The sequence below is a fragment of the Choloepus didactylus genome, chromosome 6, assembly GCF_015220235.1.
Source record: "Choloepus didactylus isolate mChoDid1 chromosome 6, mChoDid1.pri, whole genome shotgun sequence".
Taxonomy (NCBI): Eukaryota; Metazoa; Chordata; class Mammalia; order Pilosa; family Megalonychidae; genus Choloepus; species Choloepus didactylus.
In genome coordinates this window covers 135,339,818-135,363,228 of record NC_051312.1, presented here as the reverse complement: position 1 = coordinate 135,363,228, position 23,411 = coordinate 135,339,818, and the positions used below count along the sequence as shown (strand labels likewise).

The 23,411-nt window shown below is 54.1% G+C and overlaps 1 protein-coding gene across 2 annotated transcripts in view; it reads left to right on the top strand.

Moving 5' to 3' along the window:
* NECTIN1 (nectin cell adhesion molecule 1) overlaps positions 1-23,411 on the top strand; it is a 98,820-nt gene that overhangs the window by 55,799 nt on the left and 19,610 nt on the right. Inside the window, exon 6 of one of the 2 annotated variants that reach the window (XM_037841733.1) lies at positions 8,814-12,955. The exons of the other annotated variant lie outside the window; for it this stretch is intronic. Within the exon in view, the coding sequence (XP_037697661.1) occupies positions 8,814-9,361 (548 nt within the window). The 3' untranslated portion in view covers positions 9,362-12,955. Of the gene's footprint in view, positions 1-8,813; positions 12,956-23,411 lie in introns of those variants that run through there. 2 annotated transcript variants of the gene reach the window in all.

Here is a 23,411-nt window from a genome sequence, read left to right as displayed (position 1 = left end):
TGGGCGGATGCGAGGCTTACCTTGAGCAGGGAATCCTGGAGGGAAAGCAGGCAGGTAGCCCAAGCCCGTGATGGTTTGGTGCTCCCTGGACCGAATCACTGTTTCCCCTGTATCTTTCTGTCTCTCAGTGTGGATAAGGAGGTTCAGCCACCTTCCCTCTCAGGATAGGGGAGAACAAGGGTCAGGATGCAGACTTCACATGGGCTTCACTGCCAGACAAGTGTGACCCTAGAAAAGCCCTCATCTGTACAACAGGGTAACATGACCTACCTCAAAGGGTTATAGTCAGAATTATACATAATGTAGGTCAAGCACCTAGCACATCTCAGTCTGTCAATAAATGGCCAGTGCTCTATTATTATTATGTCCTCTCTCACTATTATTATTAATGGAAGGATCAGAACAAGCCAATGGAGGGGTAATTGCCATCCCAGCTTCCCAACCAGAAGAGAGAATGTCTTTAACATTGTAATGAGCCAGTTGCAGAGTGAGAAAGTGACAGAAAGAACCTCCTTGAACAGGAAGTGACATCATGCTACAGCTGAGGTGGACAGGAAGTGACGTCAGAGGGTTAGTGACCTCAGGGAGATGTTGGTGAGGCTCAAGGGCACAGGAAATTGGGCGACTGTTCCTAGGCTCCAAGCGCAGGGCTTGGGGAAGCCCTAAGGATTCATTAGCTCTGAGCCTGTGTCCAGATGTGGGTACATTTGAGGCACAGCTGCAGGGAGAGTGGCCCAGGAGCTAACACCCACCTGTCCTCTGACGACTGTTACCTTCCTTGCCTGGAGAGGGGTTTTGGGGGAGATCATGTGCTCTTTCCTTCAACTCCCTGCCCTTGGTTCTGGAACCACTTAGGAGAGTAGAAATATCAGGGTTGGAGCCTGGGGAAGGATGCGGCAGCCAATCCTGCAGGCTAGGATTTGAGGTTCCCACTGGAGGTTTCCCTCCTGGAGAAAGTTTGAGCAAAGCTCAGCAAGACCCACACAGATGCCTGAGCTCTGGCCGCGGGGCTGTGGGAGCTGTCGAGGGTGAGGAGGGAAGAGCAGGGGATGTTGTTTCATGAGGGGTAGCTCCGAGGAGAAGGGCCTCCCCGCAGGGACGCAGTGCCACATAAGGGACAGCACACACTGGGCCTGAGTGTGTTCACAAACAGGCTCCTGCTAGCTGTGTGGCCTTGAGCAAGGCCTTTGCCTCTGTGGGCCTCGGCTTCCTAGGCTATAATATGAAGATAATTATATTTATCTCAGGCTTCCTGTGATTGTGCAAGGAGATATGCATGCAAAAGACGTATTACACTGCTTGGCCCCTTGCGAGTACTCCCTGTGTGGTGATACCAGGCCCTAATGGTGGATCACCAACATCACCTCTGCTTCCAGGGCTCTCCAGGGAAATTGTCAATTGGGAAATCAGGGGAGGAGGCCAAGAAGTCCAACAGCAACTTTGTCCCATTGCTCCTATGCCCCAGCGTGAGAGAACCGGCTAGAGGTCCAGTGGTGCCGCCCAGCCCAGAGGCAGAGGTGGGACAGGAAGGTCAGGGGTGAGACAGGAAGGTCAAGGCCTCCGTTTTCCCAAAGCCCAGGGGTCCTCAGCAGGGAGTCCCACCAGACCCGCAGGAGGGGGAAGGAAGGGGGTAGTTACCGGGCCCACGTTACAGAGCACAGAGGAAAGGAAGGGAGAGAAACCAGCTGTGGGGTGGGCTGTCTCCCTGGGGGTGGTTGCCGTATGGAACCCTGCGTGGTATCTGCTGGCAGGCCATCAGCGTGCCCTGTGCTGTTGTGCCAGCACCAGCTTTCACGTTAGTGGTGTGGGCGGGAGGGCAGGGCTCAAGTTGGAAGAGGGGTACGACGTGCCCTCCTCTGCCCCTTGGAGGTCCAGAGTAGGATGGGTGTGGTGAACAAAGACCTTGGATGAGGTGACAGTTGTTGAAGGCCCAGGTGGCAGGACCAGGGAGGCTCATGCTCACTGAATCACTGACGAGCCCAGAGCTGTTTAGCCATCCCGAGGATCTCAGTCCCCTCAGGAAAACGCAGCCAGGCAGCCGGAGCCTCTCCAGGGCGGTTTGCAGTTGTGCTCAAGGGCAATTTCCAAGCAGCAGCTGACCTCAAACACCTTCACCCGCCATCAGCTAGGCCCCCCCACCCCTTCTTTGGGCTCCCCCACAGCCCCCCATGGTTATCACTGTGCCCTGTGCCTGAGCCCCCCTTGTCTGGAGGGAATGCATGAGTGAAAGGAATAAGTGGAAATTTAATTTTTCATTCTGGCCATCCGTTTGGGTAATAGCTTTGCCCTGGGTACATCTGGAGAGGAAAATGAAGAGCAGCTACGGCAGGGGTGGGAGAAGGTAAGTGTGCTGCAGGGTGGGTGCCGGCTGTGTGGGGCAGGCACCTGCAAGGCTGGCCACGTCACCTGCACAGGCTTCTCTGGGCCCTGTCAGGCCAGCTCTGAAGCATTTGTGCAGGTGGGTACCAGGAACGAGTCCTCAGTCTCCAAAGCAGGGTGGGAAGAGCAGGAGTTCTAGCCGACTTGGGAGGAGGCAGCATTTGCGATGTTTCTGCAGAGCTGAGCGAGCTGATGGTGAAGGAGGGTTGGCATGCCCAAGTAAGGGAACCATATGGAGGGAAAATGGCTAGAGCCCAGGGGACAAAGGGGAGGCTCAGAAGGAATTTAAGCGAGGAGTGGCATGGAGAGGTGTGGCTCTTTGACTGAACATCCATGGGGCTGTGTGGATGGAAAGGGCCCAGTCAGGCATCGGGGAGACCAGTTAGTGGCTGTCACAGTAAGTGGCCCAGTAGCGAGAAACAGTAGGCTCCAGCTGTGGCCATGGGGGTGAGAGAAAGGAAGAGAACCCCGTGGAGCTTGTGTCTCTATTTCCATGGGGCCCAGGATCCCCAGAGAAGCCCATTTCAGAGGCCTTTATGCCAAGGAGCAATTTCACGGGATTGACCTGGAAGCCCAGTAGTCACCAAATCAGTGGACTCCCCTTCCCGCTTCCTCTAAGGGTAAATTGAGGAGGGGGGTGGGGGGACTGGGGCTGGACTACAGGAGGAGAGGATCCAGGCCTCTCTGGCCAGGACCCACCATTCTCAGGACCCCCAGCAGCAGGGAAGCCACTTCGGTACGGGGAGTCTGTCCCATTTCCCAGGGAAGCCCCGGGACCCATTCCTTCCTGATTTGGGGGTGAAAATAACACGGTCTGTCCATGGAGCCAGGAGTTCTTTAGAACAAGGGTTGCAGGGCTTTAAGGATGGTGTCCATGTGGAAAAGGGTGTGATAGCCGGTGAGTGGGAATGCCCAAGTGTGGGTATGGTGTGTCACGTGTGAACGCAAGCAAACAATGGTGTGTGTTCCTAGTGTGCACATGGGATACTGGGGCTGTGCCATAGGCCTTTCTCCAAGCAGGCACATGGGAGCGTGTCGGTGACAGGCTGAGAACGCAGCTGCGCTGGGGCCCCTGGGAGGATTCGGTTTGCCTCCAGCTTGGAGGCGCTGCACTCCCCGTGGTCTGGCGTGCACAGCTGCAGCAGCTGCAGGAGGACAGAAGGGTTTCCGGAGTTTGACCTCAGCCTTCCCACTCTCCCTGTGGCCAGCTGCACTGCATGCTGGGGGTTGTAGTTCTGCAGCTTCCCAGCCTGGTCCTCAGAGGCCGGAGCATTTCCTGTTTGATGAAGCACCAGGCACTGGCTGTAGAAGCAAATCCAAACATTCTCTGACCCCAAACCTGCGCCATCCAGATCCTAGGTCCTGGAGTCATCTAAAGCCCGTGCAACAGCCCCACTGATCCCCGTAACTGCTCCCCTACCCCCCACCATGGTCAGGGAACCAGGGCCCCAAAGCAGTGCAGAGCCCCAGCCAGCCTGGGATCCCAGAGGGGAGGATACAACCCTTCAGAAACTGGAGCCAAGCTGTCCCCTTTATACGAGGATGTGAAGACGGCCACCTAGGCTTCTACCAGCAAGCACAAATGATACCAGAACCCAGCTCTTCTCCTCCCAGCTGTGGCCCTTGAGGCTGCACTTCTGGCACAGAGACATGAAGTACCGGCGCGAGTGTGACAGCTGATGGGATGGAGGGATGGGGGCGTGGAGGGATGTGGGGGGGCGGATGCCTGGTGTGCGAGTGAGTTTGGGCCCCACACCTTCTGCACCGTCACTTGGCATCTTCCCATGGAAGGCTGCGGTGTGGGAGGGTCACCCTAGCCATTCTTCTGCCTCTAGACAGGCCTGGCCCTAAAGTAGCCAAAATAACCAGGGCTCCCTTTGGTCCTGAAAGTCCCCAGAGAATAGCAGACCTCCTTAGGACTTAGAAGAAAAAAAATGTCTAACAGAAGGGCCTGCAGGGAAAAGAGACATGGTAAAATCTGGCCCCAAACCTCTACCCCGCCCCTCCAATCACCAACTCCAATGAAACAAGGCTGCTCTTGGTTTCCCCACTGCCCCCATGTATGCATTTGAGTGTCTGCTGTGCCTAGGGCTGGGCTTATCCTACCACAGAGCCTTGCCTTTCTAGAATTCATTCTTCCATTCAACAAATATTCACTGAACTACTGCCATGCACCAGGCAATCCAGGTGCTTGGGAAACCTCAGTGAATGACTGACGAAGCTCCTGTCCTTTTGGAGCTTACATTTTAGCACAATGGACACACAACAAACAATAGAGAAAATGCATTTTTAAAATTATATAGTAAGTTTGAAGGTGATGAGTGCCATGGAGAAAAGAAGAGCAGGGTAAGGGGGAGTCACAAGGGCTGGGGGGTGGTCTGGGAAGGGCTCGATGAGAAGGTTGCATTTGAACCAAACCCTGAAGGGGAGAAGGAGTGAACCAGGGGATGGACACCTGGGAGAGGCACTCACCTGGAAAGTGAGGGGCAGCCTGTGCAAAGGCCCAGGGGCGGGAGGTGGTGTCGGATAGATCCCATGGAGCATTTTAAGCCCCACCATTGGGCTTTGCTCTGCATGAAGCAGGGAGAGCCTTTGGAGGGCTCTGAGTGGAGAAGTGAGATGATGTGACTTGCATTTATAACAAGACTGCTGAGTTGAAAATAGACCATAGAGGAAAAGAGTGGAATTGGGGAAGCCACTTAGGTGGCAATTGCTATAATCCAGGTGAGAGATGGTGGCATACACCAGGGTGGTAGTAATGGATATGGTGAGAAGCGGTCGGGTTCTGGATTTATTTTGAATTGAAATGCACAGACTGGTTGGTGACACCAGCCATCCTCAAGAAACAGGTAATACAGTAAATGTTAACATACTGTGATTCGTGGGGTCCAAAACATTGGATTCAGCTGAGTAAAACGTAGGAGAACTTTAATTCTCATTTGGTCTCTGCTGTCAAAACACAAAAGCAAATATAGTGGAACCTACACTGTATACAACTGCAGCACACTGAATTGAGTCCATCCCGAATTATCGTGAGCGCTCTCTTCCTAAACCCCTCTTGGTTCCTGCCCCCATTGGAAAACAGGCAGAAGAACCAGATGGAGCTAATCATAGTATTTATTGTAGGGTGTTTTATCACCAGACCGTTGGCATGTAAAAATTTTAAAGAGAAAAAGATGAATGGGAGCTGGGGAAGAGAAGTCTGCAGGGAGAAGAGACTAGAATAGGCAGAGGGGGCCAAGGAAGGGCTCTCCTGGCAGGGCAGCAGCGTGAGCAAAGGCTAGCAGTGAAGAATCAACTTGGACAGCAAGGAGAGTGAGTTGGCCAAACCCAAGATGAAGTTGTATGATGGCAAGCGTGGAAGACCAGACTGGCTTGGTCCATAGGGCAGTGGGAGCCACTGGTCTTTGAGAGAGGGAGTGGCAGTGTCTATGCAACGAAAATTAATCTGGTGACTCAGGATGACTTAAGATGGCCAAGCAAAGGTGGGACTTTCAGGAATCTACTACAACAGGAACACCAGGCATAAGGTGATGAGATATTTAATGGGAAGAGTTGACAAGATTTGATGGCAGATTTTGACCCAAGAGATGTAGAAGGAAGAGTCAAAGATCAATGAAATTCTGATCTGGAAGAGTGGGTAAATGGCATTGTCAGCAGCAGAGCCCCAGGAGTTGTGTTGAAGGGAGAGGGTATGGAAGGAAGATGGTGAACCAGATGGGAACAGATGGATTTGGGGTGATGGTAAGAATCCCAAATAAGGATGCACTAGAGAAGAGTTTTTCAGTATGTACCCTCAAATATTAGTCCTGTGAGGTGGCCCGGGGGTGGGCAGTGGAGGCAGGGTGGGGTGGGGGGTTTCATGCTCAAATCGGTTGGGAAACACTGCATCCTCCATGCCCCTCTTGCAGGTTCACGGTGTGCCTGACAAGACTAAGGGCTCTGAGTCAAAGGCTTAGGTTCCTTGGGCCACAATCTGGGAAATGCCATTCAAAGAGCCTTTGGAGAAAAGGTGCCAAAGTTGGGTGGAGAGCTGTGTGCCTGAGATGGTTTGGCAGGATAAAGGTAACACACGAAACTGAGACCAAACCCATCACTAGGAGAGAAAGCACAGGATGAGGGCTGAAGGTCCAACAATGGAGCCGCCAGGGAGCAGCTGGAGCAGAGAGAAGGGCCAGCAAGGCAGCCGGCAACAGAACACTCAGAGGAACACTAAGGACCAAGAAATCCTGTCTTGGGAGGCAAGAGAAATATTTCAGAGAAGGCAGGTCTCCTCCTGGACACCTTTGTTCTCTTGGCCTCTCCAAGTCCTTGTGACCCTTCAAGGCGTGGCTTAAATCTTCTGTCCTCCAAGAAGTGTTTCTAACTCCAAGTTGCAGTGCCTGCCCTTCCCTGTTCACCTGAGGCACTTCACTACAGGCTGCTTTGTCTTTAGAGTGTGCTTTAGTTCCCTGGCTAGGCTGTGAGTTTCTAGTATCCTGTGACTAACATAATAGATGCTCAGTACATGTCTGCTTATTGGGTGGGTGGATGGATGGATGGTTGGATGGATGGCTGGGTGGGTGGGTGGTTGGATGGACAAACAGACAGATGGACGGAGGAAGAGAGAGAACTCAGATATGGGGCAAGAATTGAAAAGAAGGCAGGCAGGGTGGAAGTACGAAAGAGGTAGGGTTCCTGCCAGTGCCCTTGTGGAGGCAGCTCCCATCTCCTGAGGAGCAGGTCGAGGCCCTGATAAGGGCAGTATACAGATGGAGACACGGTGAGCCAGGAGAAGATTGAGGTTCTAGGGAGTCAATTCTGGTGGCAGCCATCAGGAAACATAACTATGTATCAGGCAGCTACTCAGTGACCTGCCCTGAGGACACAGTGATGACAAGGCGGAAGCTAGGTCCTCAGTGGTGTGCTTCTCTCCGCCAACTCCTGCACGTGGAGAGGCTAGTAACAGGAGCAGCTGGGTGGTCCCAGCTTCACTTGGGACCTTGAGCAAATCGCCTGACCTTGTTTGGGCCCCAGTGTTTTCACTTGTAAAATGAGGCCTCTCCTCTTCGCTTCTAGAATCTCCGCCTGCTGCATGGCACCCCACATACTCACGCTCCTGGGCCTGGCTCCACCTCTGGGAGGAGGAAATGGGTTCCCCAGAAGAGCCTTGATTCTGATGGAGTGAGCCACGCTGAGTCAGGGAGGGAGCCGGCCGGAGCATCTGTCCAAACCCATGACCCTATTCACCTTGGCCTGAGAGAGTAGGGGCGGAGGAGCCCGGGTCAGCTCTCTGGCCTTGGCCCTGCACGCCAGCCACGGTCTCCGGTGCCACCCTGTGGTGGTGCTGGGAACCACCTCCCTTGGCCTCTCCATGAGACCCTTTGGCCTCAGGCCAGGCCCTGGCTTCGCCCACCTTCCAGGCCCTGAAAGGAAAGCCAAGGGGCAGCCTCACCCAGAGCAGAACAATACTGTGGCCAGGCTCCACTGGCAAAGCAAGTCACCCACTCAGCCTTCTCTCCTTCCCACCCTCCCACCTGCTTCCTTTCTCTTCCTTTAGCCTTTCTTGCCTTCCTATTTCCACTTGTCCTCAGTGTACACATAGCTGCACACACACATTCATCCCATGGCCACAGGCGTGCATCCCCACCCTGGTCTTGTGTTCCTGAATCCTGGGTTCCCGCCAGTGCTGAGGGTGTGAGCCCGTGCACAGGCCCCTAATGTGTGCTCTTTGCCTTGGCTGGGTACGCACAGCCTTCTGCTCCCCCTCTCTGCTTGGCCCCACTCTGCGCCGTCCCAAGCCAGCAGTACCCCAGCCCCTTCCTTGCCCTGGTTTCTGGCCCATCAGCAGCTGATTGGCACTCAGTGGGCCAGTACCTAGGAGTCCATTCTTCCCCGTGTCCTGGGGTGGACAAAACCAGATGCAGGGCACCCAGCCTTCCCGGGGCTCTCCCTGAGCCCAAGAAGCCAAAAGCCAGAGCCAAGGCAATGAATAGTGTTCGATTCTGCACCTGCCAGGGGTCGACCAGTGGGGACTTTGCACAGCTCTACCTGCAAGAGATCCAGCTTGGCATCTTTGGAGGCATGGCTTAGAAAAATCATCTCACCTCTCTAAGCCGCCTTCCATCCCCCATCCCGTACTAAATGGACGTGACTACATATACCTCCTTCACAGGGTGCCGTGGGAATTCAATGGCATGAGATGTCTGACATTGTCCGGGTGGCCTGAACCACTGCCGGGGGCGGCGCGGGGCGGCACCGCATCCCGGGGGAGCGTGCAGGCGGGTGGGAGGGCGCCGTCTGCCTTGTGCTCCCGCCCCTCGCGCCGCGGGGGGGGGTGCTTCCGGAGGGGAGGGCCGCGGACCCACTTCCTGGCCTTCCCGCCCCTGCCTCCCCCCCGCCGCCCCGGCAGCCGACACTGACGCTGTGCCCCTCCGTCTCTCTTCCTCTCCCAGAATTCCCCTACACCCCGTCTCCTCCCGAACACGGGCGGCGCGCGGGGCCGGTGCCCACCGCCATCATTGGGGGCGTGGCGGGCAGCGTCCTGCTGGTGCTGATCGTGGTCGGCGGGATCGTGGTCGCCCTGCGCCGGCGCCGCCACACCTTCAAGGGCGACTACAGCACCAAGAAGCACGTGTACGGCAACGGCTACAGCAAGGCGGGCGTCCCCCAGCACCACCCGCCCATGGCGCAGAACCTGCAGTACCCCGACGACTCGGACGACGAGAAGAAGGCCGGGCCGCTGGGCGGGAGCAGCTACGAGGAGGAGGAGGAGGAGGAGGGCGGTGGGGGCGGCGAGCGCAAAGTGGGCGGCCCCCACCCCAAGTACGACGAGGACGCCAAGCGGCCCTACTTCACGGTGGACGAGGCAGAGGCGCGTCAGGACGGCTTCGGGGGCCGGACTCTGGGCTACCAGTACGACCCCGAGCAGCTGGACTTGGCTGAGAACATGGTGTCTCAGAACGACGGGTCTTTCATTTCCAAGAAGGAGTGGTACGTGTAGCCCCCTCTCCAGAGCCTCTGTCTGCGCCCACTTCTCCCCGGCCCCCACCCGCACGCCCCCTGCCCGCCCCCCACGGTCCGCTCCTCCAGGAGCTCAGCAGAGACTCGCCAAGCTGCCCGAAGCCGGCCCCAGACTCCCGGGGAGCGAGGGGCACCCAGGGCAGACCCTGTCTGGCTTTGTTTTTTTATTTCCTCCCCTCGCCCCAGCCCTTCCCCATGGTGTTGTGTTCGACTGTGGCTTTGGTGTTGCTGTCCCTTTCCTTTGCTGACCCCTACCCGCCTGCCCTCTGTACAGGGAGCTCTGTTCTCGTCTTGTATACCTGGGTGTCCCTCCAAGGTTTGGGGAGCCAGCCCTCCCCCCACCCCCCAACACTGGAATTTGTTTGTATTCTCTTCATTGGGGGTGGAGGGCTTAAGGGGCTCCGAGGAAAAGCCCTAGCCTGTCCCCAGACGCTGCTCCTCTCTCCCAGGGAGAGGGACCCCAACACACACACATACAGCCAAGCTGACACAGCCGGGAGTTTGGAGCCCCATTCTAGACAGCCATTGCACCCAAGAGGTAGGGGACAGGGCATGGCTTCTCCAAGCACCCAGGGAGTCTTGTTAAGTGAATCCAGTTGAGGCTCCCAGCCAGGTGGCCTTGGGCAGTGTTCTTTCCCTGTGAAGTTGGTTTTACATTTTTTTTCCTCATTGGCCTACGGAGGGTTAACTTGGCCCAGCTCTGGTGTATTCCTCCTCTCCCACCCCTCACATCTGCCCCAGGCTTGGCGGGCCTCGGGGTGGATTCTGACTTCCTGTTTGCCTCCTCTGGCACACACACATACATCCTCACACACACATACACACACACCACACGTGTCTGCCCCACCTTCGCCCAGGTCACTTGTCTTTCCCAGGCTGGACACTGCCCAAGGCTGGCCCCTGGCTGCACCTCCTCTCCCCCCTTCCCATTGAGGATGGGGGCAGCCTTTAGAAGCTTCCAGGGACAGCCGAGACTCAGCCCCTGGTGCCTCTGCCCTAGGACCTCGAGTCTAACCCCAAACTGCTATGTCCGACAGAGAAGTTTTTAGGTTTCTCCCTCACCTGTGAAGCGTGGCCATGCTTAATTCCCTTGGGAAAAGGAGGAGTCAGGGGAAATTACCTCCAGGAGTTAGAGGTGAAGAAATACCTACAAGGAGAGCACTGGGGAAACAGGCCATATGGTAGCAGCTCTCTGGCAGCCTGCAAACAGTCGAGAGACTGGAGAAAGTACAGAGTAAGGCCCCCCCACACAGGCCAGTGTCACAGGCTCGCCAGAAAGTGCAGGGGGCAAGGGAGGGAGCCTCCTGCTCTCCCACCTCCTTCCCTGCTGAGATGTCCTGGTCCCCAGGCTGGGATGAAGGGGGAGGCCTTGGAAAAGCCCCCCCCCCTTTGCAGTGCAGCTTCCCTTCTGGTAGGGGAGTCTGGATGTGCTGTCAGCACCCCTGACTTGGTTTCCCCATCTGTACAATGGGAAAAGGCTTCCCCCAGCCCTCTCAGGCCTCCCAGCTCAAAGTGCCTCAGTTCCTCCATCTGCCCACCCAGGTCCTCCCGGCACTGCAGACGGGCACGCCAGTGGGAAGGACCCCTGGGATGGGAGAGGCAGGCGCAGAGGGCCTTCTCATGCCTGCCCACTAGGAGTCCAGAGATCTCAGCCCAGGGTGTGCAGGGCTCTGGGATGACCGGTGTTGGGAGGGAGGGAGGCGGACTACTCTGTGCCCCACGGGCACTGCCCTGCCCTGCCATAGGCTTCCCAAGGGAGCCGTCCAGCCCCCCACCCTTCTCCTCCCTGGTGCTGCTACTTGAACCCCCAGCCAGCTCCATGTCAGCCCTGGGGCAGCTCTCCCTTCCTGGCACTGGGGTACTGGGTGGGGTGGAGTTGGGGGAGAAAATTCTGGAGTTTTTCTAGCCATGGGGCACTGGAGGTAGAGGAGCTGGGTCCCAAGACCCCAGGTGGGCTGCTGCTCCCAGCAGTATTAGCGTCCCCTCCCAGGGCAGAGGACCCATTCCATGTTACATGACTGTCCATCCCACCCCACGTCACCTCCTCTGGCCCTCCTACTTGGTCCCCTTGCCCCCAGGCAGAAGGCAATCCCAGGGGCCTGCCTGAAAGAGGCATCCCCTGTCCCATTGAAACCAAGAAACTGAAAGGACACTTCCTTCTGTGTCTTCTCTTCCTTGTCCTGCACTGCCACCCCCATTCTTCATTATAGGATGGACTTAGGAGGCCCCCAGGCCCAGCCAAAGCACTGAGCCCCCCCATAAGACATCTCCATGCCCCCCCCCAAGCAAAGCACAAATTGTGGGGTCCACGAAGCATGGGCCACACTAGTTGAGGGTGGGCCTGGGGCAGAGGCAGACACTTGGGCCTAGGGAGATGAGGTTCTCTGTTCCCCGAGTTCGTGGGAAGGTGAGCACTGCTGCCAGGCCCATGGATGCAGCCAGCTGGAAGAGGGGAGATGAGGACACTTTGCTTCTCCCCCATGCCCATGGCATGGGCTGCACTTCTGCCTTTGCTGGAAGGGCAATAAGCTAGGGGTGGATCGTGCCCAGGCCTCCCCAGTTGTTTTCCTGCCTCGTCGCCCTCCCCATCCCTAGCTTGGCCGACACCCCTATTTCCATACAGATTTTGATATTGTTCTAGCGTGTCATGGAACCATGAGAGTCCCCTTTGATGGGAAGGATTAGAAACGCAGCAGCATGAATCAGTGAAGCCATGCGTACAGGTGCAGCCCCCGCCAACACTACCCGCTGCACGTGGGCACACCCGCCCAGCACAAACCCAGGCCCATCCAGACACACGCCTGTTTGGCCCTCCACCCACGGGGACCCGGGCTGCTCCTGCTGGGAGCCACAAGGAGAAGTGGTGGTTTCCCAGGGCTGGGACTGTAGGAGAGGGTGGCAGGGCCATTTCCCTGGGCACGTGCCCCCTCTGCCAGCCACCCCCTCAGTGTGCCCAGGTCACTTGTGCAATAATTTTTCTGCCTGTGGAGGTGTCAGGAATGTGTTAGGAATAGGCCAGGACCAGGTGAGACAGATGTGTCCCCTCTCCTGAGAAGAGAGGAGTGGCCACAGCCTCTGGGGGTCCAGAGACCTCCCAACAGGCCTCTCGCACACCCCACACACACATCCACAGGGGAGACCACCTCTAGCACAGGCAGGCCCCGCTATTGTTGCCCCCAGGTCTGACGGGCTCTGGGCCCACGTGCTACTGCCCAATGGAGGGGCCAGAGGAGACGCCCCCTCCCCTCCTGCCTTTCTGATCCCTGCTGTGAAGAATGGGATTCATGGCTGAAAAAAGTAATTTTCTTTCTTTTTTGTATAAATAAAAGCAAAATCAAGGAGAAGCTGCCACCCCTCAGCTCTGAGTGTGATGCGTCACCTTTGCTTCAGTTTCTTTGTCACGGTTTTCGTCTTTGGTCCTGGGGATGGCCCAGTGGGTCTCCTGGTTCTGACCCAGGGGGTGTTTGCATTGCCCCCTTTTACTTGTATAAAAAAAAAAAATTATGGGTTAAAAAAATGTACTGAGGAAAAAAATGTACTTTTTTATAAATAAAGTGTTTAAAACAAACCTGTTTACCTCTTGTGTTACTCCCCTTGTTTCCCTGCCACAAGGGCTCCCCCCCACCTCCCGCAGTGAGGGCTGGGTGCAGGCGAGGCTCACAGAGGGGTACCAAGGAGCAAGGATGCAACACAGATCTCCACTGAAGCCCCCCAGGAAGGATGAGGGCCCTGCCTGAGACCCCACCCAGCCCACATGCTGCCTTTAAACCATCTTCCACACGAGTGGGAAGACCACAGCCTCTGGAGGGATTGGCAACTGCAGGCTGCAGTCAGGGAGGGCTTCAAGGAAGAGAGAGCGGGAAGAGAAGTGGGGAGAGGCTGGGGCCCATCTGGAGGCGTATACCTGCCCCCTTGGGATCAGGACCCCTGCCCCAGGGCTGCAATCCCCACATGTCTGCCACCACCCTGCAGAGCTCCTGCCATGCCCCTCTCCCTGCTATCCTCCTTCCCGCCAAGTCCCCTCCCATGCCTGTTTGGAGAAGAAAACCAGCAGTGTCACACCTGTCATGTTAGACAGATCCCTGGGGACGGAGAAGAGACAGGGAGCTTTATCCTTTCATCTTCTATTTCCAGGATCCTGCCGGCTCCCATCCCCTGCATGCTCTTGGGCACCCTGTCCCCCACTTCCCCAGGGGACTGATTGGAAGGAGGGTCTCCTTGTCCCTTGGTTATGCTTCCCCCTCCCCACACCAGCACCATCTGCTTCTCATCTCCTGGCTGGAATGCAGGACAAATCGATCCTGAGGGTGGGAACCGCAGGGGCTCCAGTAACCGCCCCCTCCCAGCCACTCCCAGTAGCATCTCCTTTCACTCAAATCCATACCATTGACCCCCTGGGAAAGAGGAAGGCAGCTGGAAGCCATCATGGCTGCTTAGCACAACGCCCTGCTGCCCGACTGGAGTGAGGCCACGTCCTCCACACCTAGGAGTGGGGCAGGGCGGAGGGTGGGGCGGGCGGACCCGGGCGAGGAGAAGCAGACGCTGGCAGCTGCAGACAGCTGGCTGGGCCTGTCACCGGAAAGCCAAACCTGGCACCCTAGGCGGGGCCCTGTTCAGATGTTGCTTTTCGAATGAGATGGCAAATTGCTCATTTAAGCGGTCACTTCCTCAGTTTTCCAGTCTGTACATTGAAGTTAATTTTAATTTGCACAGGCAATAAATGCTTAATTACGTTATTAATATATTGGAAGAGAGCAGTGGACAGAGCTTCCTAATTGGCATTTAACTAGAGCGTTCCGGCAAATTAGTCGAGACTTTCTCCTGCAGAGGGAGGAGGGCAAGCCAATTAGTCCAAGGCGCAGCCTCTCCAGGCGGGTGGGCGGAGCTCCAGGCAGGAGAAGCCAGGCCCAGCACCTCCCCCCCGGCCCAGGTGCTCGAATGCCCCAGCTCCGTTGCCCACATTGTGGCCCCCAGGGCGCCAGGAGGCCAGGGGCTGGCTCAGAGCTTTCTAGTCTAGTGAAGCTTAGGAAGAACTTTCTGCTGGCGAAGTCATGGTTTCTTCCACCCAAACCTCTACCCATGCCCTTGGCCTCCCACTCCCACCCTCAGTGGAACAGAGACCCATGTGCTGGCTGGCCAAGGCAGGGCCTGCCTCAGGTGGCTAAGGTCCCCCGGGATGAGTCCACCCACTGTTGTCCCACCTTGGTTGGTGGACCCGGTGAACCCCCTTCTCCAAACTCGAAACCAGGAAATGCAGGACTAAGATAGCCAGGCATCTAGAAGCTTCTCTCTGGAGACCAAGGAAGCCTTTCTCTCCCATTCTTCTTACCCATCCCTCCTGGTTGCAGATGGATAAGGGGTTGAACTTGATTCATTGGCAGTGAGCTATACCCGTAAGGAGCTGCAGTAGCAAAGGACAGGAGTGGCTGATTCTGTTGGGGAGGGCTTTAAGGGCTGGCCAGATGAGGTGGCCCTTCAGCAGGGCCTTGAAGGATGTGTAAGAGCCCTCCAGGCAGGTGGTTAAGAGCATGCCAGGCAAATGTGATAACTTTAGCATCTCGGAGGGCCATAGAGATCAGCCTAATCTCACACTCTTATTCTGCACATGGAGAACTGAAGCTTAGAGAAGAAACTAAGGTTTTGTCAACAAGACCATCAGAAAGCATGCACTAAGCATGCTCAAGGGCAGGGCCCTGTCCTGAGAACAGTGGGCAGGAGGGAGAGATCCTGGGGAAGAGGGTGGCACCACCCTAACTCCTGAGGGAGGGGGATACTGAATCTGACACAAGTTTCCCTTTAGCCACGAAGTAGCAAGATCCCAGCGGGGTATAAGCTGGGCTGGTGGGAACCAAAATTGGTGCTGAGTGGAATCAGAGTCAAATGGGGCTCGTCAGGGAAGACTTCCTGGAGAAGGTGGTACCTGAGATGGCTTTGAAGAGTCAGAGGGATGTGGGGAAAGCTGGAGGAGGAAGGACCTCTGTGAAAGCTCCTAAAGCCACCTCTGTACCTGCCCCATGGCCAGCCACTTCTGGGAGCAGTTCTTGGGCTCTTCCTTGGCCCCCAGCCCTGTGCTCTCCCCTGGTTTACAGCCTTAATGGCAGAGTCAGGCCAATTCCTCCTCTCTGGGGGCTGCTGTCACCTTCCGCATCCCCACCACAAACTCCGAGACAGGAAGCTGCGGGCCATTCCCTTTTCCTCCTTCCCCAGCACACACCATAGGTAACCTGGGACCAAACCTGAGCTGTCCCCTCCAGCTCCATCACATCCATGCTAGGAAAGGCACAGGGATAGTGGTGTTTAGCTTAAGAAAAGCCCCAGGAGCTTAACCCAGGATACACATCAGAATCACCTGGGGCTTCAAAACATCAAATGTCCAGGCCCCGTCACCAGCCAATTAGATCAGAGCCTCTAGGGTTGGGGCCCAGACCTGTGCATTTTTAACCACCTGCCCAGAGGACTTTTAGGGGCAGTCAGATTCAGAGTCCCAGGTGTGGAGGCAGAGGCCCTTCCAGGTGTCCATCATGGGACAGAGGCCAGCCCTGAGAGAGGAAGCTGGGACTGAAGGGGTGGTAGTTGGCTGATTCAGTGAGTTCCTGCACATAAGGGCTTGAATACCAAATATGCTATTTATTGTCATCGACATCCTTGTAATCATCAGTCATCTTCATCATCTTCATCATCATCATCATCTTCTATGCGACTTCGGATCCTGTATTAAGGTAACTGCAATGGAACCCACTACCTGGAGGCAAGGAGGGAGCCAGGGTGGAGTTATATCTGTAATCCTCAAGAAGCTGATTTTCTGGTTTTAGACCATTCCTTGGTGCTTGGTCTCTGGGCACCTGCCGGGAGGGAACATAGGCTTGAGTGGAAAGCTCAGGCAGGAGGTCCAGCAGGCCCTCTCCAAATGGAGGCTCTTGCTCCATGGTGTCACCACCTGGAAGAAGTGGATGTGCTTTCTTTAGGTGACTGTTCCCTTATAGCCCTATTGGGCAGACCTAGGGAGGACCCTCAGAGAGGCAGAAGGGGAGGGGGCAGGACCTGTGATCCTCAAGCCCTTCACTTTCTGCCTGAACACTGGCCCCAAGGGAACACTGAGGAACGTGTTCTATTCCACAATGAGCAAAGACCTTTTCCGGGATGGCTGACTCAGAGAGCAGCAGGCTGGGTCCCCTCAGCCTGGCCTCCTTCCTCATACCCACTCTCCCCTCAGTTAGCCAGCTCTTTCCACTTTACAAGCCAAACACTCCTGGGACTCTAAGCCCTGAGGAGGCCTCCATGACCTCCAGGGTGCATGAAGCAACAAGTAATACAACCACACAAGCTGACTTCCCCACCAGGCTGTCAGCAACTTGGGGACTGAGACGGTGTCTTATGCAAGCCAGCACCTACCCAGGGCTGGCACAGAGTGAGTGCCCAGGAAATGTTGAACCAAATTTAATTTATCAAGATGAGAGTCAAAAGAAATGTTCAGGTGGTATAGCCCACTCTCCCCCAAGGCCAGGCATTTGTCCAAGCCTCCCAGGTGCCTCGGTGGCATCTCATTATCACCCCAGTTAAGTCATATGCCACTCTTCCATGCAAATAAAGTCTCCTTCCTCAAAGTTTCACCCACTGGTCTAGGCATGTCCCTGTGAAGCTATACAGAATAACTCCCTTCAGATATTTGAGCACAGTTACATATCCTCATCAAACTTCATTTTCATACACTTAATCCTATGCTTACAGTCATCAGGTCACTTAGTGGCACAGCTCTCGGGAGCCTGGGCTTTGGAGTCAGGCAAACCTGGGTTTAGGTCTTGGCTCAGTTGATCAGAAGCTGTGGGAAAGCATTGTCACAAGGCCCAGCCCAGAGCAAGCACTCAAACCAACATCAAAAAATCCCCAGTTCCTCCTGCGCCCGAAAGGACCATATTACCAGCTCCCTCTGAGTCCGGGGGCCAGGGATGATTGTTCCCTGGTATTGGTGTGAACAGCAGGAGATAGTGGGTATGGAGAGGGGGTAATTGTTCTGTCTTCCCTGAACCTGTCACTATTCCCTCTCACACCATGGGCACAATCAACCCAGCTGCCTTCATGGTGGTGAGATAGAACACAGAGGGGCTCGATTATGGTGATTAAATCTGTGGGGGGATGGATGGCTGGAAGGATGGACAGGTGGATGGATGGACAGGTGGATGGATGGATGGACGGATGGACAGATAGGCAATTAAGCCTTTGAGTCCTTTTCATGTGTGCTCCTCTGAGCAGGTCTCCCTCACCCTGTACTTGGGCAGTAGCTGTCTATTTTTTCTCCTAAATGTGGCACTGTTCATGTATCTCTGCTATGTTTCATCTTAATGGCCAGCATTTCAGCCTATTGCCATCCTTTTAGATTCTGATTCTATCATCAGTTCGGTTCACAGCAGATGTTTTTTGAAAGCCTAGTGATTGGAAAGAAGCAGGGCTTTGGAATCAGACTGACCTTATTTCAGTCCCTAGTCCCACCACTTGCAGCTGTGTGGACCACGGGCAAGTTGCTTGCCTTCTCTGAGCTTTATTTCTTAATCTATGTGAATAAACTGCTGGGAGGAATAAAGATAGTTGGTGTTGGTGTGTAGAGACTGTTATTTGTAAAGCAAATAATAGGAGCACCTACCACAGAGAGCTATTGTGAGGATTAAAGGAAAATCCCCTTGTAAAGTACTTAGCACAATGCCTGGGCCAGAATGGGTGCTCAGAAGAGTTCAGCTAGGATAGTGTTATCTCTTTCCTTTATTTTCACACTGTGTATCTGCCCTAAGCAGCAAACTGCAGTGAGGACAGAACCTGCCATGGAAACTATACGAGGTATTAGGACACTGAGAGGAAGGACGCCATCTCTGTACCTTCCTTTCCAGGGTGACAGCTACCCCTTTAGTTTCCCACCCCCCTGCTCCCCACACCCCCAGCCGAGTGAAGGGCACAGATGTGGGGAGCTAGAATGTGACCCCTCACAGGTGGGGTCCTAACTGGGATTCCTGCACCCACCGGGCCACCCCATGCAGTGGGGAGTTGGGGCCATGTTTACTCAAGGAAAGGTTTTTAGCACATTCTCAGAAGTTTCACCCCCAGAGATGCCCCAGAGCCACTTGAGGTGGAAAGCAAGACAATGGGTTTCAGCTTTTGTCTGTTTTACTTATCAGGATTCTGTGTAAAATGTTGGTAATTTGTTATTTTTTAATGTTTTAACATTTTATTGAGAAATATCATACAAACAGTACAGTGCACAAATCTCAAGGGTAGAGCTCCGTATGTATATAGTACCCAGGAACCAACCCAGATCAAAGCCCAGAAAGCTCACTCACTCATGCCCCTACGGAACTTCATGTAAGTAGGATCATACAATGGACGCTTTCCTGTCTAGCTTCTTTCATACATGATGTCTGTGAGATTTATCCACATTGTTTAGTTTTTCATTGCTGTGTAATATTCCATTGTATGACCATGCCACAATGTATTTCTGTATTCTATCTTCAGTAGATTAGGTAGGTTGTTCCCAGTTTGGGACAATTCTGAACAAAGTTGTTACAGACATTCTCACATGTGACTTAGGGACACATGGGCACTCATTTACATTGAGTACATTCTCAGGAATGGAATTAGGGTTCGGAGAAAGAGCCAAACAGTTTTCCAAAGTGGCTGGGCAATTCCTACTCCCACCAGCAGTATGTGGGGATGCTAATTGCTCAACTTCTCGCCCACACTTGGTATCCTCTGTCATTTTGGTTTTAGACATTTTGGCAGGGGTGTTGTGGAATCCCACTGTGACTAATTTGCATTTCCCTGATGACTAATGATGATGAGCACTTTTTCATATGACTCTCAGAGATCTGGGTTTTTAAAATGGTCCTAGACTGTTTTTTTAAAAGTTTGTAAAAGAATACTGTCATACGTTCCCTGGGGCTCAGAAGGAGGGGAAAGCTGCACGGGCAGCCTAACCAGGTGTGCTGTGGTCCTCCTAGACAGGCACCTGCTCTGGGGGTCTAAAAGGCTCTGGGGAAGCCAGGCGAGGATGGGTAGAGCCAGAGGAGGAAGTGAAGGGGGGCGATGCTCCCGGGGAGTCCCAGATAGCAAGAAAGAAAGAAGGACCAGCGATCTGGAAACCGGAATCCTGATGCAAAATGCAGACTCATTCCCTGTGGCTCAGATGAGGTGTCGAGGTGTCATGGTGACCACACCGGGTGGGTTTGTCCAGGAGACTTGGAGACTTTCCTCCGCCAGCCTGATTGATTCCTAAGCATGGCAGATTTCCTGGGAGTTTCACAAGGAGGTGGGGGACAGTGAGCCACCCCTAGCCCACCCGGTTTTCACTGATGATTGCAATGGTTGGAGGCAAGCGCAGGTGGTCAGGGCTGGCCAGCAGTGGGGAGGCAGGGCAGCACCCTGCCAAGAGTCCTGGGCTGGGAGTCGGGAGGCTGAGCTCTGCCTCCTGCTTCTCACCAGTTCTGAGCAAGGCCCTTGGCCCTCTGATCCCATGACTGCAGGAACAAGGACATAGCCCCTCTCTGCACACGGAACAAAGGCCGGGGAGATTGGAGGTGGGAGCTTGTCAGCCTCTCCTGGGCTGCTCCCAACACAAAGTGGCCAGACCTGGAGCCATCTGGGGTAGCAGGCCCTGACAGTGACGGATCACCACAACCCATCCCATCTCCTCCATCTACTGCAATTGATCCTGACACCAGGTGCCTGGGGTGATAGTGCCTGCAGCTTCCAGAAGGGTCTGGGAGTGTGGGGGGAGGGCGGACAGCAGCTCTCACTCACCCCCTCCCCTCACTGGTGAGAGCACCCCACTTCACCCTCCCCTGCAGAGCGGTGAAGGATCTCCTCTCTCCTCCCATGAAAACAAAAGAAATAATCCAAGCCTTTACAAGAGGTGAACAGAGAAGGGGTCTCTGCAGGGAAAGCCATGGTATGACGTGAGGCCCACATGTCTCCTCTGACTGCTCATGTAAGGAGTGCCATAGGCCTATCCAGCATCCTAAGAGAGAATGGCTGCCATCTGTCTCCAGAACTCTCCTCCAGAGAAGTGTCTGTTCCCCTAGGGGGATTTGGGGTTTCGAACAATGAAAAGTGTAGGTCCTTTTTATGGGGCTCTATCAGGAGACATGTCCAGACCCCTAAAGAGACTGGAGCCCCCAGTGGCTGACACTGGCCTTCCTCCAGGCTCGGGGTTAAAGATGGTGCCCAAACCTTCCTGATAGGGAAATCTCACCACACCAGCACCTGCTCCCTCCCCTAGTGTGTTTTCTGCTGTCAAATCCCTGAGCTCAGTTTCTCCCTTCTAAAGACAGGGCCTGTGGGGTGGCTGGCCCCTGCCCTATTCTTTTGCCTTTATTGCTTAACACATACTAATGCCAAGCAAGAAATCTAAATGCCTATTTCCCTCTTTTAAATTACAGACCATTAGAACCAGATGGAACCTCAAAGATCATTGTCCCCAACCCTCAAATGGAGAAATTGAGTCCCAGGAGGCCAAAAACAAGAATTCTTCATGTTTGCATAATGTTTGGAAATTTAAGTGTCTCAAGATATTTTAATAATAGCCAGGACTTATAATATCACTCACTTAAGTGCCAGGTACTGTTTTAAGTACCAGAAAATATTAAACCCTCGTTTCAAGCTAGGAAGGACGAGCTATTCTTACTATCATCCCCCAAACACAGGGAAACAAAGAGAGCTGCCCAAAGTCACCAAGTTAGCCCTGGGGAGCTGGGCTCCGAGCCCAGGCAGCCGGCTTCAGAGGCCATGCCTCTGCTCACTCTGACACTGCCACTGCTTCCCGCCGTCGGGGGCTCTAAAGGGTACAATCATATCCCGCAACAGGGTGGGGGGAGATTGAGGGAAAGGGGGCAGCCCTGGCCTAACCCCTTGGGGATCCTGGGTCTGATACAAATTTCCATCCACCCACAAAGCAGCAGGTGCCCCTGGCAGGGTACAACCCGAGCTTGTGGGAACCACGATTGGCATCAGGTAGAGCCATCAAAGGCAGGTGGGGCTCGTGGAGAAAGGCTTCCTGGGAAAGATGGTACCAAAGGTGATTTTGTAAAATGCAAGAGACCTGGATAAGTTGTCGAATACACAACACTGGGAAGGAGCAAAGGCCTCCCTGTAAATGAAGAACCTGCCAGACCAGACCCCTTGAACTGTAAGCCGGGACCCTCAACATCCTAGGATCCTCATGACTTCCTGGGGAGCCAACCCAGCGGGTCTTCCCAGCCCCGTGCAGCTGCTGATTCACCCGAGGCTCAGAGCTGGTAAATGTCTTGCCCTCTGCCACACAGGTGTTGAGGGGTAGACTCATACATTGGGTGCAGGCCTCTGACTCCAAGCCCAATGCCCATTGCACTTTACCAAACCTCCCATTAAAAAGACACAAAATGCCACCATGGCTCCCATTTTCACATTGGCTTGTAACTTACTAAATACATTTAACGAACATGGTCCCATTTGAGAGAATGCTCCAGAATCTTGAAGCACATCCTGGACACACATGAACACTGGAGGGCAGGCACAGCTTTGAAAGTCTATAAGCCTGGTGGGCTCAATCACCAGTACTGTCTCTTATTAGCTTGGTGATTTGGGGCCAGCAGTCTAACTTCTCTGAGTGCCACTGGCTTTTCTGTATACGGAGAGAATAAATGCGAACTCCAGGTTACAATGAAGGGCGAGTGAGAGATGGAGCACGTGGCCCCTGCACACCATCTCCACACTGCCCCCCACCCAGGCCGACCCCAGTCCAAATCAACTGTGTCAAGCTTTCCTCCCAAGAAGGACCCAGAAGCCCACTGTCTCCATTTTGCTCTTGAGCTTGTTTCCCCCAAAACAAATTACAGGCATACCTCATTTTATTGTGCTTTGCTTTATCGCATTCCCCAGATACCTCGTTTTTTTGCAAATTGGAGGTTTGTGGCCACCCCATGTCGAGCAAGTCTATCAGTGCCATTTTTCCAACAGCATGTGCTCACTTCGTGTCTCTGTGTCTCTCTTTTTTATTTTACTTTATCTGTGTCATATCTTAATTAAGGTATGTACACTGGGTTTTTTTTTTTCCTGCATAATGCTATTGCACACTTAATAGACTACAGCATAGTGTAAACATAACTTTTATATGTACTGGGATTCCAAAAAATTCATGTGACTCCTCTTCAGCAATATTCGCTTTATTGTGGTGGTCTGGAACCAAACTCACGATATCTCTGAGGTATGCCTGAAATCACATCTCTCGGAGGCTCCCCACAGTGCTGCCTGCAGAACTTGCCAGAACTAAACCACCCCAGTCCTTGTCATCTCTCTAGATGTGTTCAGGTCCTGACGGTCCCTCTTGCTTGCCCACAGTTGCTCAAAAAGCCCAGATTTCTTTATGTCAACCTTGAGTCTTCCGCCCCCCCAGGTATTGCAACTCGCTTCCTCCCTAAAATGCGTGCGCACACACACACACACACACACACACACACTTACACACGATGTCTTAGACTGAGGAAGGTGGATTTGTACTTTTGGCAGGCATAGAGAAGCTCAATTTAATTTATTGCATTTTAACCTAAGCATTTACGTATCTAAATCCTCTCTCATTTCAATTATTCTAAACCATGCTGGAGATACTCTCAACAGACACTTGATTTGGGGGATTTTCCACAGGGACATGAGATCATAGTGTGGGGTCCTGGGATGACATAAGGCACCCTGCCCAGGATGGACAGACAGTTACACCATCAATACTCACCACGCCGGGGAGACAGGCAGCCTCTCGGCTTCTGGCTCTTTGCCTTAGGATTTCCGTCCTTTTCGGGTTCCCTCCTGGAAGATTCCAGAACCTTGAGTCTGTCTCGTTAATGTGTCCCTGGGAGAGGGTGATGCTCCACTCTTGCTACTGACAGCTCATTCACTGCAGAATCACCACCGCCTACCTCCTAAGCACTCAGCAAACAAACGTGGAGGACCTACTTGGAAGAAGAGGGTAAAAGGGAAAGAAAAAGGAAAGTTGGGGGGTCCCCACACCAGATTGAGGA